General features: G+C 35.5%; 1 protein-coding gene across 1 annotated transcript; it reads right to left on the reverse strand.

Moving 5' to 3' along the window:
• Positions 1-1,330: 1,330 nt before the first annotated feature.
• Positions 1,331-10,167, reverse strand: LOC144440308 (monoacylglycerol lipase ABHD6-like). Its single transcript, XM_078129670.1, has 9 exons — positions 9,967-10,167; positions 8,867-8,998; positions 8,251-8,410; positions 6,561-6,674; positions 5,912-6,044; positions 4,981-5,120; positions 4,568-4,622; positions 3,568-3,662; positions 1,331-2,445 (listed from the first exon to the last, which is right to left on the reverse strand). Exons 2-9 carry the CDS (start codon positions 8,983-8,985, stop codon positions 2,299-2,301), a joined length of 963 nt encoding a protein of 320 aa, XP_077985796.1. The 5' UTR covers positions 8,986-8,998; positions 9,967-10,167; the 3' UTR covers positions 1,331-2,298.
• Positions 10,168-16,117: the final 5,950 nt, after the last annotated feature.

Raw genomic sequence — 16,117 nt, forward strand, 5'->3', positions numbered from 1 at the left:
AGGAGATGACAATAGTAAATTGAAATATAAGTACAATAATGTATATGTCTACAGAAATTGACATGCTCACTGATAAGGGGCTATGTTTTGGCAAATATATCTATGCTCGTATCTTACATGAAGCATTTTTGGCAGACAGTTGAGGTATTTCAGGTTAATATCCAAGTAACAATGAATCTGTTTTACGGGTCATTGCATCCCAACTTAAGTATATGTCTCGACATGATTAGTCTCATACAGACTGATCTCCAGTACCTCTCACTAGTGCTCAGGCACGATTATGGATCGTAGTAGTTTTCTGAACCCATTAAAGACTTCAATACCGACACCAAACGGGTGTCTCCTGTAACCCTTATGAAAACGTTCGGGATACTATTTTCCTGTGGCAGGGACGATGGCCGGGTTATTGCATTCGATATCGTATACACGTATATCCAGACTGCCCAATATAATGGGAAGCAATGATATTACATTTTGTCTCAGTCTTCTGCTGATCGATGTGGAATAATTAAGTCTGATATTTCATGGTCCGAAAACATATCTTACCTTGACAGCACACTGGTCGTTGAAGGTGGATAATATTACATGTAACACCAGTCCCGCTATCAATTGACACAATACAAAGTCACTGTGTTTGCGCAGATCAAAATGGAGTCCACTAATGTCTATTTCCATTGATAGGAGCTGAGGGAAATTTCGGCTGGGACTTGGGTGATTTGAAATTTACTTGCCAGCACCCCATCCCAATATTAATACCCTAAACAAATGCAGACCCTGACTGTACACACACACATATATATATACATACAAAGTAATTATGTGTATTACACAATAATATCACGGTCGTTGTATTGAAACAATAGGTTACTAAAACATACACATTGTGATGTATCCAACACCTATGAGTAAAGTGAACCGATGCTTTTGTAAATCACATGTCTGTACTAAGAATTTTGACTAAAATCATTCCATTTCCAACTATTATATTCACTTTCACTATTACACACACACACAGGCCAAAGACTACTAAAACTGACAGTGACGTCATGTCGTTTAAAAACACCGAGTATGACTTGAAGACTTCCAATTTACTACAGTAATAGAATCAAATGGAGAAAAAAATATTGAAATCTATGTTACAGTATAATATGACCTTAGTCTTACAGTAACACACACACACTTGTACACATATATATTCTGGATATTATACATTGACAATACGTGAACTTGATAAGTCTGATACATTAATTTATTACAATTATACTTTGGTTACATACTGAAAAGAAACGATTCATAGTAATCTTGTAAATGAATTGATTTAGTAAATTATCATATTTCATGAAATTCAAGATTCCATATTTTGTTACCTTTGTTCTGAAAGGATCCCAAGATCTGTCAAAATTTGCTTTGTACACATGCAGCGAGAGAAACACATTTCAAACATGAAAGTGCCCTTACAGGATAATGGAACACCCCATGAACTTTGGCCAAGTGATTATGTAACATTATAAAACCATACCTCGTGGACTTGCACTGAAAAGGACCAATTGTTTTGATGGAAAATCACTTTTTGGACATAACTTGAAATTCACTGAACAATTTTCCATCTACACAGTAAAAGTACATGTAAACTCCCTACCAAATACCATGACAATTGGTCTAGCGATTTTGACTTTAAGGGGTTCACATCCACACACACACACACACACACACACGTGCATACATTTGTCGATGCCTATAGCACTACTGAACCTCAGCTCTGTTGATCTAAAAAAAAACCTAGCACTAATGGCATTGTAGGCGTTAACTACAGTTTGTGCATGGATTGAATGTAATATTTGGCACACTCATTTGATGGGGCATCGTTCAGTCTTGGTCAATTTATTATCCCTTTGCTGAAGACACTGTTATTTGGCATCAGTTTTTAGCACAACTGACCTGACAATACTAACGGAATGACAAGATTTGATAATTACATGTGCCCTCAATATGTCTTACCTGATAATGCTATTACTATTAAAATTATAACCAACCTGCAATACATTTTGTGTGTGTAAATTTTGGGTGGAAAGTACATGATGAGAGTGAAGCTCACTCATAAAATGGTTGATTTATTCATTTACAAGTTTGTACCTTATTAAGAAGGAATGCAACCATTCACATAAATTATGTAGATGCAGTACACTGAAAACCCTGCAATAATTGCACACTTGGAGCTGAGATCAAAATAAGATGAAAGATTATTCAGTTTAGTAATTAGTCTACAGAAACGATAAGATAAAACATGATATATGATTTTCATGAATTTATAAATTCCATGAGAATTTTTGCAGATCTATATGGTCTCTCAATGGCAATGGAATGTCCACATTTGTCCAAGATTTCAACTCGTTCAACTGATTTCAAATCTTGTTTTATGATGTCCAAGCCAGATATGTCAACCAACTGTAAAAAAACAACAACATGGAAACATATCAGAAATGAATATGTATCTTGTCAAAGTTACTCTCTGTCCTGTCAGTCTTGTATTATTTCTGCCTTTAGAACAATTGTAATGATTATTGCTATGATTTTGCTTGATACAATAGTACCACTGTCTGTCTCAACTTTTAAGAAGCCCTACTGCACTTGACATTTATTTAGCCATTTTGCCAATTTCTTTTCTTATGGGAAAAACTCTGGTGATGACATCCCATAATATGTTGTACCATAATCTCTTTGTCTTGACAAACACCAGGCTTCTCTATAAGATTTCAAAGTTGAGTAAGTTACTAAAGTGGCATATTGTTTCTCAAAATTGTATTATTAAGTTGCAAGTACTAAAGTCAGAAATAAGCCTGACTTGACTTTTTGTCTAATTCGTGTGGGCAAAATGATACAGGATTGACAACAATTGACAATTCTTTTGAAACTTATTAATTTGAAGTTTAACTCATGTAAGTTAGCAAGTTTGCTAAATAAGGTAAAAGTTTACATTGACTCGCATACAAAACTGGTCAGCAATGTTTGTGTTGTATATATACATGTACATCAAAGTGCAAGTTTAAAAATCCCATCAAACACTTGCATATGATTTCAATTCTTTTTAAATTATGTTCTTGGGTCATTAGCTTGGCTTGTTAACTTACTTATTGACATGCGCAAGTCTCTGGGCTTTTTTTCATTCTTTTATTTCAAGAACTTTTTTTTCACACGTATGTTCTTTTGTGTGAAATAGTGCCCTAAGTGAGTGACTACGAACAGTTGGATGAACACTTAAGACCACAGACTTGAGAGACTACTAGTAACGGCTAAAAATTTGATGACATTAAGTTCCGTTAAAACAAAACTAAAAATGAATGACAAACTCAAAACATATGCGACTTAAACAAAAAAACTTCTGAGGGACTGGTGCCAATGTAATTAAATGGCTAAGCAGTGACGTTGCCAAATACTCTATAAACAGTAGTCATTTGTATTTTGGGCCGATGGTCTTTGATGTACAGAATAAAAGACCATCATACATACATACTATAAACAGTGGCATGATAAACAAAAACGTCAAATAGAAAATCACAGTACACTTACTTTATCATACTGGCCCCATATAACAAGTGTGGGAGTTTTAATATTTGATAATCTTGTCTCTAAGGCATCACTAGGGACGTGTATATCCTCTACCACTAAAATACAAAGTAAAAATTATAAATAGTCAACTTTATATTATTTTCATTTTATCATGGGTCCTGAGTTCATCAGGGTTTTGATTTCATCAAACAGACATGCCCCTTAACAAGAAGGTAACACATGACATTTATGTTAAATACATAGAAAATATCTCTGAGATATAATATCTCTGAGATATGCAAGAAATCACTTGGTTGAATCATTTGACTATTAAAGGGTGAACCAATATTGATATACATTTGTGTTATATAGTAAGTCAGTATGCTTTTTGAGAATAACTTTAGTTTCAACTTTGACCTGAAGATTGAGTTATGGTCATTGCAAAATACACCCCTAGTAAATACTATTCTATGAACATTTTTACAAATTTATGCTGAACACCACCTCAAAGTATAAGATTATCTTAGAGTACATGTATAAAGAATACACAAAGGTTATAATCAGTTGACATTAAATGCAGCAAACTAAACAAATCAGGTACAGCTAAAACAGGCAGTGGTTGCCAGAAAGACTATATGTAACATACACATTTATAATTAACATCAAACAATTTGCAAGTTTAGGTTGTCGTTTTACTTGATAGATAATAACTCTTTTACTACTGAACACAGCATGATTTTTATTCAGGGAGTCTAAAAAACTGAAGTGAATGTTAACAAAACTCTCAATTCAATCACAATCCTGCTATGTTCAGTAATAAATGTGCTCTTATCTAGTGAGTAAAACAACAACCTGAACTCTCCAAATGATCAGTTTTGATCATTAGATATATATGTTATGTACAGTCTTCTGGCAAACACTCCCTGTTTTAGCTGTAATTTCTGCCATCAGATTTTGATCAGTTACTTCAGCTGTAATTTTTTTCAAAGAAAGGCATGAAATGTTGGTAAAGCATACATACCACGCTGGAAGAATTCAATATCTGGTCTTCTTACTGCTGCTATTAGCTTATAAAACTGTAATACAAATGAAGCTATCATTATTGATAAATGATATATAGCAACAAGACATGACAGACAATCTTTACAGGAAATGATGCTGCCTTTTTCACAAACAAATGTACAATTGTTTGATTCTATTGCTGAAAACATTACTTGAATTATAAAAACATAACATTTATATAACATACCCTTTTACATTATTTCTCACTTTATGGAGGTATTTGGTGTATATATGTAGGTACAAATAGGGGATTGCAGGTGTTTGGGTGGGGTGGGGGTAGATGTCAATTACATGTAGTTATATGATTATTTTATTAGAAGTTGGTGTTTCAAGGCCAAAGTTAACTTCTGAAAAGACAACCAATAGACTGACCCAGCCTGGCATTTCTGGACATTGATACATAATATATTTAGACATGTTTTTAATCTCTTCTGGAGTCTGTGGTAATGGTATTTCACGTGGATCTTTCATCATATCCTGAGCATATTGACTAGCTTGTGATGAGTTGATGCCTGTATACCAAACAAATAGTATATACAAAATTACATAATCTACAAAGACAAAATGGAATTTAACCGCATTAACACATACACAGTGATATGAAAACACACACACACAAACACACACACACAATCCACACCCCCCTATCACACACACATACACACAATCCACACCACCCTATCACACACACATACACACAATCCACACCACCCTATCACACACACAATCCACACCCCCCTATCACACACACATACACACAATCCACACCACCCTATCACACACACATACACACAATCCACACCACCCTATCACACACACACACACACACACACACAATCCACACCACCCTATCACACACATCGCCTCATCACACACACCTGAAACATTGTATGAAGATGTATGTGAGCAGTTCTTTCATATACTGTAAACACTGACATGTCATCACAGACAATAGTGATTTCTACCTTCTGTAATAACTGAGAACGACCACAAATATTTGAATTTTCGACTTGTGTCCAAGGATTGTTTTGTGAAAACTGAAGATTTAAACTAAAGTGTCTTGAAAATGGTAGATATTTGATCACAGTTTTTACAATAATTTTACAAAAGTTTTACAAATGACACATTCCAGTTTAACAAGTGTAATTTGACTGCAATCACCCTCCAAATATAGTCATAGATAAGATGATTTCAATTTGGTTTTATTCATTCTTAAATCACCAGGTTTCCATAGAATACTATCAAAGAAAGTACTGTATTATGTTTTGACGATACAATATTATGTCCCGACATCAAAACTTACCTATAGGACAAAACAGTGTAAGTTTAGCAAGGTCCTTAGGATATAATGCTGCATATACACCAGCTACTCCCCCTCCCATGGAAATACCAATAATATGGAATGGTGATTTATTCAGGCCATATGATTCCACAAACTGTCCGAAACAAAATGTCATTTGTGACGTCAAATTCTAGAATTTCATAATTGTTTTGCATGAGTTGGACATACACCAATTATACATCTTTTCTGTGAAAGATTTGTGAAAAGCAACTTTAGTGAATAAATTCATCAGAATGAAATCTTACTTGAAGGATTCCTTTGAAAGCTAAAAATACACACATTTATTTCTTTGTTTTGTTATTCACAACTGTGCCATATTATTTTACCATATTGAAACTACAAAATGGTAACTAAGACAAGACACACTGTATCCTTAAACACATTCATCAGGTTGGTAAAACACAGTAATAATACATTCTTGTACAACAACCAAGGATTCTTATTCCTTACGAGTAATGTACGTTTCACCAGTTCAGGTTGACACGCTTTGTCAAATTGCCCATTTGCTGGCTTTACTGCTAGGTGGCGAACAGGCAAAACGTTTCTCGTAAGTAATAAGAATGGTACAAGAAAATATAATTATTAAGAAAAATTGAAGTTTCACACACACCTGGTGGATTTTTTCAGCCTGTGAGACCAGAGTATAGTCAACTTTGAGTTTCCTGGTTGTATCTCCATGACCCGGCATATCTACACATACGATATGCAAGTCATTGGGCAATGCCTACAAATACAAGAAAAATAAGACTTAGCTGAACATTCGTTTGAAAATTTGAAGTATTCAGGGTCTGGAATTGCATTTATTTCATATAATAAACATGAATTCTGTTCTGTGGAGTATTATGACATAACTTATTGGACTCCAGCTGATGAAGACTTACAATCAGAAATGGATCTATTGTGGAGTCATGATGGGTGAATGGTTAGCTTGACCGGCTTGGAATCTATAGGTTGCAGGTTCAAGCCCCGTTGCTGCCTGCTGTTTATTTCTGAGTGGCTAAAGTCCTTGGGCAAGATTTGAACCACGACTGTGCCTCAGTCAACCCAGCTGTATAACTGGGGACCTGGTAGGATGTAGGTTGCAGTGTGAAGGCTTTAATCCTATGCGCTTAAATGGCTGCAATGGATTGTATGCTCCCCGGGGAGTTGAGGAAGACTAAAAGAGCTGTTGTGCCATTTCTGATCCAAGCCAGGGGTAATAATTGTAAAGTGCTTTGAGCACAGAGTGGGAAAGGGCTATATAAGAACCCAACATTATTATTATTATTATTATTATTATTATTATTATTATTATTATTATTATTATTATTATTATTATTATCTATACATGTATAAACCTGCAAATGGTCTTTCATAAGATTGACTATTTGTGTATATGCTTGATAAGACATATTATGGCATTCAAAAAAATACATATCTGTGTTTTTCAAATGAAGATTATATAGCATTAGAGTCAGGTTGTCAGCTGATATATGCTGGCTTGGAATATTATAGTTAGCTCATCAGATTTAGTATTTACCATCTCATAGTTGTAATTTATCAACCTGCCAATTGACAATACATGGACAAACAGATAGAGACAGAGAAGCAGACAGATAGACAGATAGACAGACAGACAGACAGACAGACAGACAGACAGACAGCTACCTAGAGACAGCAGACATGGGCAGACAGACAGACAAAGACACAGCTAGACGAATGGGCAGATACAGGCAGACAAAAACACAACATTGTCAATCAAACTGAGGCTGTCCAATGAATACACTATAGTGACTCACTTATATCTAAACCAGAGATAACAAATCAAACTTTGAGCTCTAAAATCTGATCAGAACAATGCACATCCATTTGTTACCCTCAAACTGCACAAAGTACATTCACACCCACTATTGTTTGTACTAGGGGTTTATGTGATTTAGACCAATACTAACAGACAAGTGAGGGAATACTAACTTTTAAACACAGTGTGAGCAAGTAAAAATATCTCAAAAAGTATTCTGGTTACAACTTCACTGGTAACAACAAACAATGTGAGAAATGCTAGTCTAGCCTTCAAACAACAATAATAAATTATGGGGAATATCTTGTTCGGGTGACATGGCAGATTTGTTTAAACGTGTGGTGAAATATGTCATCATCTGATCATTCATTCATTCCTACAATTATGGATTTATTTTGACAGATTCAGTTTTTATATAGGTTTACTATCATCTGGGTTCCTTTTGTGATAAACTCTGAACGTCTTGTCTTGACTTCAACTGAGCTGAAACCCTAGCATGTAATAATGAAGACACATATACCTTGAGAGCTGGTGTCCACATATCTTTTGAACCTGAAAATCCATGTAAAAACAACATTGATGGTTTGTTTGATTTCCCCTTCCCTCTTTCTGCATAACAAAATGTCATATCACCAGCTTTTTGATATTTTATACTCATACCAAGCTTGAAAAAGTTATACCTACAGATATGAAGAGAGAAGAAAACATATACGATGTCCTATAATGCAAAGTTGTTGTCTTAGAAACGAAAGGAAGTCACTACAATTCATGTCTTAGAAATGAAAGTAAGTCACTACGATATATTATATAAAATATTACTTTCAAATCTTCATACTTTAACAAAATATTTCCAGCGTGAAATTTAATATAATCCATAATTCCACTGAAAGTACTGTGCATGCATAAAATATAAAAGACACCGCTGCAAGAAATCAATTTAATGACAAACTATCATTTCTAAGTAAATACAAGTGACAAAAGTCTACATTTCTCTAAAAGATACATGATTGTAATTTCAAGGGCGAAGATTCAGAAGTCTATTTGAGTATAAGCCAATGGTTTTTTGTATATTCCTTTGGCGATATTGATGATGAAATTGCCACAAAAGTACAAGTTAACGTAAGTTTTGAATTTACCTGACAAACAATTTGACGATGACTACTGGTTTGAAGTAAAACACAAGAGCACTGGCTGCAGCCATAGATCCAACAAGGCTTACAAAGCTTCCTGCAATGGCTACTGCTAATGACGACATAGTGTATGTATATCTGCAAATTAAGCAATAAATTAATACATTATTATCATATTCATAACAACTGCACAACTTAGAATTGAAAATAAAAGTTTCATGTTATGCTAATTAGTGGTACAAATGTATGAATAATCATGTGAATAACCACCAAGGAATACGGTTGAATAAACTTCACTGACAACATCATAAAAGTATTGATAGTTCAACCAGGAATATGATCCTCACTAATTCGTGTCGACCATGCTTTATACAAGCTGTGTATTGTTATTATCAGTTTGTACATTTTGTTTATTTGAAGGTGTGTTTTTGCATTTTGTTGTGTTTCGTTTTTGTTTTGTATGTTGTTGTTTTTCATTGTTGTGGTTGGTTGGTTGGTTTGTTGTTTGTAGTTGTGTTGTTGTTGTTGTTGTTGGGTTTTTTTTTTTGGGGGGGTGGCTTTGGTTTTGGTGGTAGTGGTGGGTGTGTTGGGGGGGGGGGGGTTAAAATTGTTTGAGTCCCTGCTCTCACATTATTGAAACCATATAAATGGAGTTATCAATTAAGGGTTAAATGGAAAAATTCTGTTGTTTTCAGGACCAATATTTCTACAAATCTACTAGACATGTTTTCATACCTAAATTGTAATCCAATTCATATCCAAGGCCTTTACATCAATCCCAGAACAATATGCAAGGAGGTTAATACCTCCATGATGTAAGTAATATTTAAATTTGTCAATAGCTAACACAGTTCAAGCAAGCTCACTATGAAAAAGGAGTCCTACTTTACTTTTAACATCCAATATTACCGGTACACAAAATTAACCAGGTCTATAATCGCACTATGACCGCTGTACTTGTTACTAATGATGACCTGAAATGATCAAAATAAGTTCAAACATTCGTTGTACATGCACTCAGTGATGAAACACACGCACACTTCTGTGTTCAATCCTTATCAAATCATGGATGTCTCACTAATACATCCATGATCAAATGGACTTACTGTTTGGACCGATCTGAAGACGCTCAAGACGTATTGTGCCCTCGACGCGACGCTCGGGCACTGAAATGACGATCACGCGTTTAGCTCTACGTGAACTCCGAACCTGCTTGGGAAGTTCACAATATGCCACTCTGGCAGATCGACAAAGCAGAATGGACTGAAAATCCTCTTCATGAGCCTGTAAATAAAGTTACGGTCGACTCGTCGGTAAGGGTCAAAGGATGCAAAGGAAGTCCAAAAATGTTTTCACCATTGGGGGCGCTCTTTTGTCAGCTGGTGGGTTCACCCACAGACGGGTGGGTCCTCAATTTAAAAATATACTATGGCGTGGCACGACAGTAGGAGCATACAATGATATTACACTGTAATGTGTACATTTTTGGTTTGTATGACTGATTGTATGTTTAATAAATGCGGTCTGATATACAATGACAGTTTTCATCTTTCTTTATCTGTGGTACCAACAGGTGGCTTAGTTCAGATTCGAATATATGCGCAACCGAAATAGGCTATCAGAAAGCAGTTGTCTACAACTTCGGCCAATTATTTACTATTGTTTTAGATAAAAGAACTCATATGGGAGAGAAATGATTAACATGCCAATTGGTTTTAATGGATTTAAATCTAATAGCAATTGTAAGCTTATAAATGTACACATTTTGCGACGTGTATCGTAAGGCCCTAATGAATTTGTGCTGGCTTGTAAGTGCAATAATATTTAGGAGAAAATGTGACCCAATTCGAGAATCACAAGCAGCTTTATTATATATATATATATATATATATATATATATATATATATATATATATAACTCGGTGAGTATCAATCTGCTATAAGACAGTGCTCTATACCGCAGTGGCAGAGCGTAATAGTTTTGGTAGTACTGGAACTCTTTCTTGGGTGTAACTCGGAGTTTCACGCATATTGCGATCATCAGACACTCTGAGGCCTACTCTCTGGGTGTGCTGTATATATAGAGTGTAGTGGTCGGAATATTCATGCTACACAAATTAGCCAAAAAATACGGTAAAGAAAACATAGGTCTATATAGGGACGACGGACTAGCCGCCTTCAAGAACATCACCGGAAGTAAATCAGAAAGTATCAGAAAAGACATAACTAAAACCTTCAAAGCCATGGGGTTAAAAATAACCATACTCACCAATCTGAAAACCGTCAACTTTCTAGACATAACGCTCAACCTCAACAACGGTAAATATTACCCTTACAGGAAACCCAACGACAACCCCATGTACATACACACACAGTCTAACCACCCACCCAGCATCATCAAGAACATATCGTCAGCCATCGGCCGTAGAATTTCCGACATATCATCCGACGAACACATCTTCAACCAGGCAGCCCCACTGTACCAAAATGCACTAAAAACCAGCGGCCACAAAGAGAACATCACGTACACCAGCACCCCGACGCAGAAAAACAAGAAAAACAGAAATAGAAACACCATCTGGTTTAACCCACCATACAGCAAAAATGTAGCCACCAATGTAGGCAAACGATTCCTCAACCTAATCACAAAACATTTCCCAGCAGACTCTAAGTTACACAAAATATTCAACAGAAACAATGTCAAAGTCAGTTATAGCTGCATGCCAAACATGGCTACCATAATCAAAGCGCATAACGCCACCATCTCCAACAGCGAAACTAAACCCACTCAAAAACCCTGTAATTGCAGACAGAAAGACACCTGCCCTCTGAACGGCGAATGCCAAACGGAAAACATCGTATACCAAGCCACCGTCCACGGAAAACAAACAAAAGTATATATCGGTCTAACAGAGAACAACTTCAAACAGAGATACGCCAACCACAAACAGTCATTCAAACATGAAAAACACGAAAACAGCACAGAACTATCAAAACACATTTGGAAACTGAAAAGAAACAATGAGCCTTTTTCCGTATCCTGGTCCATCAACAAGAAAGCCCAAGCATACACCAATAAAACAAAACGATGCAACCTGTGTTTAACCGAAAAACTAACTATTATTAAAGCAGACAAAAGCTCCACACTAAACAAAAGAACTGAGTTGATATCCAAATGCCGACACGAGAATAAGTTTTATTTGTCCAACTTCAATAGAGCATCTATCACCTAAACTATTAAACCCGTTAACTAACGGAACATCAAAGCCCAACATGGAACAACCCGCCAACACTTACTTGTCCGCACCCAATAACCCACACAATAACAACCAACACCTCCACACATACAACACCTACCCACCGACACAGACAATAGTGATGGTATTTCTATTGTCTACACTCTATATATACAGCACACCCAGAGAGTAGGCCTCAGAGTGTCTGATGATCGCAATATGCGTGAAACTCCGAGTTACACCCAAGAAAGAGTTCCAGTACTACCAAAACTATATATATATATATATATATATATATATATATATATATATATATATATATATATATATATATATATATATATATATATATATATATATATATATATATTATATATATATATATATATTATATATATATGGTGACAGTCAAAATAAGTTTCAAGTCTATAGAACTACTCATACAAACATTAAATTTTTGGTATGGAACGTTAACGGTTTATCAGCTAAGTTCAGTGATGTAGAATTTCAAAATTACCTAAAAAATTTTGATTTCATATGTTTAATAGAAACATGGCTTCCAAAAAACTCTGATATACAACTTCAGGGGTTTAAAATGTTTCACATTCCTGGTCAACGTAGGCATAAATATGGTAGGGCATCAGGTGGAATTTCAGTTTTATTTACTGAACAAAATCAACATGACTTTGGAATAAGATGTTTCTCAAAGAGTCAAAATATATGTTGGTCTTTAATATCTAACAGGACACAACCCAGTTTATTAATTGCTAATGTGTATAGACCACCAGTCGATTCGCATTTTGCAGATAAAGACTTTTTTGACACTTTAGAGAAGGAGTTGATAGAGTTTACTACTAAGTACAAGTGTGAAGCTATCATAGCTGGAGACTTTAATGGTAGGACTGGAACCAATTTAGACCACATTGAACTAAATACGAAGTATGTACCACTCGAAGATACGCGATGTAACGAGCCTGATATACCTACACGTACTTCTGAAGATGGGGAGGTTAATAGATATGGTCGGGAATTACTTGAATTCTGTTCCACAACTGGATACTATATAGCTAATGGTAGACTCTTTAAGGACCACGGAAGTGGCAGTTTCACTTACATTTCAGAACAGGGAACTAGCGTGAATGATTATGTTGTAGCTTCAGGTAACCTGTTCAAACGATTTCGTGATTTTGCAGTGGGAAACCGTATTGAATCCGACCACATGCCTCTTGAATTTTCGTTATTATTTTGCATTGAAGATAGGGAAAGAAATGTACGTGCACATTTAAATATAGAGGGTATGCCTGATATATTCAAACTGCGTTGGGATCATAGTAAGCTGGAACAGTATTCTAGTAATTTTCAATTAGATGAAGTTAACCTTATGTGTCTTTCATTCTATGATAAAATAGCACGGGGAAACCTTGATGATGCCACTACACTTTTATGTGATTTAGTTAACACCTGTTGTACTGAAATGAAAGTCAAAGTTCAATGCCTTCCACATGCTAATGTACAAAACCCCTGGTTTGATAATGAGTGTCGCCAGACAAAAAGAGAAGTGTACCGTTCTCTAAATATCTTCAGAAAATGTAGAAACCGTCAAAACCTCAGGAACTATCTACGCATCAAAGCCAGCTACAAAATTTTAATTAGTAAGAAGAAAATCGACTACCAGAAACATAAACGTGATGAATTAATTAATCTATCAAAACAACAAAATTCTAGACTGTTTTGGCAACGTTTGCGTCAAAATAAGCAAAGTATCTCAAGCAAAATTACACAGGATGAATGGTTCAGTTACTTTGAGGGCCTGTTTAATCCAAATACACAAGATGCCGACCAGACCGACGATGATGAAATGAGAGAGTTCTTCTCCTCAGTCCAGGGATATGTAAATGAACTAAACATGGGCGACCTAGATAGTATGGGTATCGACTGTTCCGAACTAAACTGCCCCATCACTATAGCAGAGATTCGGAAATGTATTGACAGACTTAAAAACAACAAAGCCCCAGGGCAAGATGGGATCCCTGCAGAGTTTTGGAAATATGCCCCTCGCGAAATTTTTGATATGTTACATATTCTCTACAATGAAGTTCTTGATAGCGGTGTATTCCCTAGTATGTGGTCTATTGGACTGATTACACCTGTTTTCAAGAAGGGAAGTAAAGACTCCCCGGGTAATTATCGCAGCATTATGCTACTTGATGTCATAGGTAAAATCTACACTCAAATATTATGTGATAGACTTACCCATTGGTTTGATAAGTACAATACTATAATTGAGGCTCAAAGTGGCTTTAGAAAAAAGAGAAGCACTCTTGATAATATATTCATCTTATGTACTCTTATTGAAAAATATGTGTTTCACTTGAAAAGTCGTTTCTATTGTGCATTTATTGATTATGAGAAGGCCTTCGATAGGATACATCACTTCTCCTTGTTTTATAAGCTTGGCAAAGCTGGCATCAGAGGTAAACTTTTACAGTCTCTACACTCTATGTACAATCAAGTCAAAGCGGCAGTGAAAACTCCACATGGTATTACTGACTTTTTCAAAATCAATGTGGGTGTACAACAAGGTTCCGTCATCTCACCTTTGCTATTTTGTTTTTACATAAACGATATTGAAAATGCACTTAATCAGGGATTTGAAACTGTTGTGTATGCAAATATGTTAAAATTATTTTATTTACTGTATGCAGATGATTTAGTGCTATTTAGCAGCACCCCTATTGGGTTACAAAGACTTCTAAATAGACTTTCAGGTTACTGTAAAAGGTGGAGACTTACTGTAAATTTAGCTAAATCTAAGATCGTTGTTTTTAGGAAAGGTGGTCCACTAAAGAAATCCGAAAAGTGGTTTTGGAACGGTAAACTATTTGAAGTTGTTTCAAAGTATAACTATTTAGGCGTGATGTTTTCTAGTTCAGGTATTTGGTACCAAGCCCAAACTTATATCGCTGACCAGGCAAGTACAGCACTGCATAGTTTGGAAATAACACTGCATAGGCTTGGAGGTTTAAAACCTGACATGGCATTTCGTATATTTGATTGTAAGATTTTACCCATTCTTTTATATGCAAGTGGTATTTGGGGTACTCACCCCTCCCCTGACATAGAAAAAGTTCATCACAAATTTTGTAAGTTTATATTAGGGGTTAGTAGTAAGACTTCAAATATTGCTGCTCTGGGTGAACTTGGACGATATCCTATCCGACCATATATAAATGTACAGATAATTCGTTACTGGCTCAAGTGTACCCAAAGTGATATCTCTGAAATTGTAAAGGATTGTTACAGTTACCAATATGATAGAGCTGAAAAGGGATTCCCTTGTTGGGGTTTATATGTTAAAACTCTACTTTGCCAGTATGGATTTGCTGAGATTTGGCAAAAGCAACGTACTGAAAATGACAAGTACTTTCTACAGCTATTTAAACAAAGATGTCATGATATTCACATGCAGGATTGGCATTCTGATGTAAACACTTCACCTAAATTACGAATGTATTGTAGATTTAAAACACATTTAACATGTGAAAAATACTTAGAATGCATACCACTGTCTCACTTTAGAAATGCTTTATCACGTTTGAGAATGTCAACCCACGACCTTGCTATTGAAAAGGGTAGACATCTTGGTACACCACCCGAGGAAAGAATTTGCCCATTTGGGTGCAACGATATTGAGGACGAGTACCATTTTGTACTTGTGTGCCCCAAGTACAAACTTGTTAGATCTAAGTTTATTTCTGAATTTTATTACTCACCTGCATATGATTGGAAATTTATCTTATTAATGCAGTCAACAAATACCTTCATCATTCAAAACCTTGCGAAATTTATTTTCTTTGCCATGAAAATACGTAAACAGCTTTTGGAAGAAAATCTCTCTACATAAGCTGACTTGTCAATTTAGCTATGTTGAACATACCTCTGTAATCATGATCATTATTCTATGTTCAGTTATGTACATTTAAGGCCCATGGCCTACAGTACGGAATAAAATTATTATTAT

Source organism: Glandiceps talaboti, chromosome 1 (assembly GCF_964340395.1).
Source record: "Glandiceps talaboti chromosome 1, keGlaTala1.1, whole genome shotgun sequence".
Lineage (NCBI taxonomy): Eukaryota > Metazoa > Hemichordata > Enteropneusta > Spengelidae > Glandiceps > Glandiceps talaboti.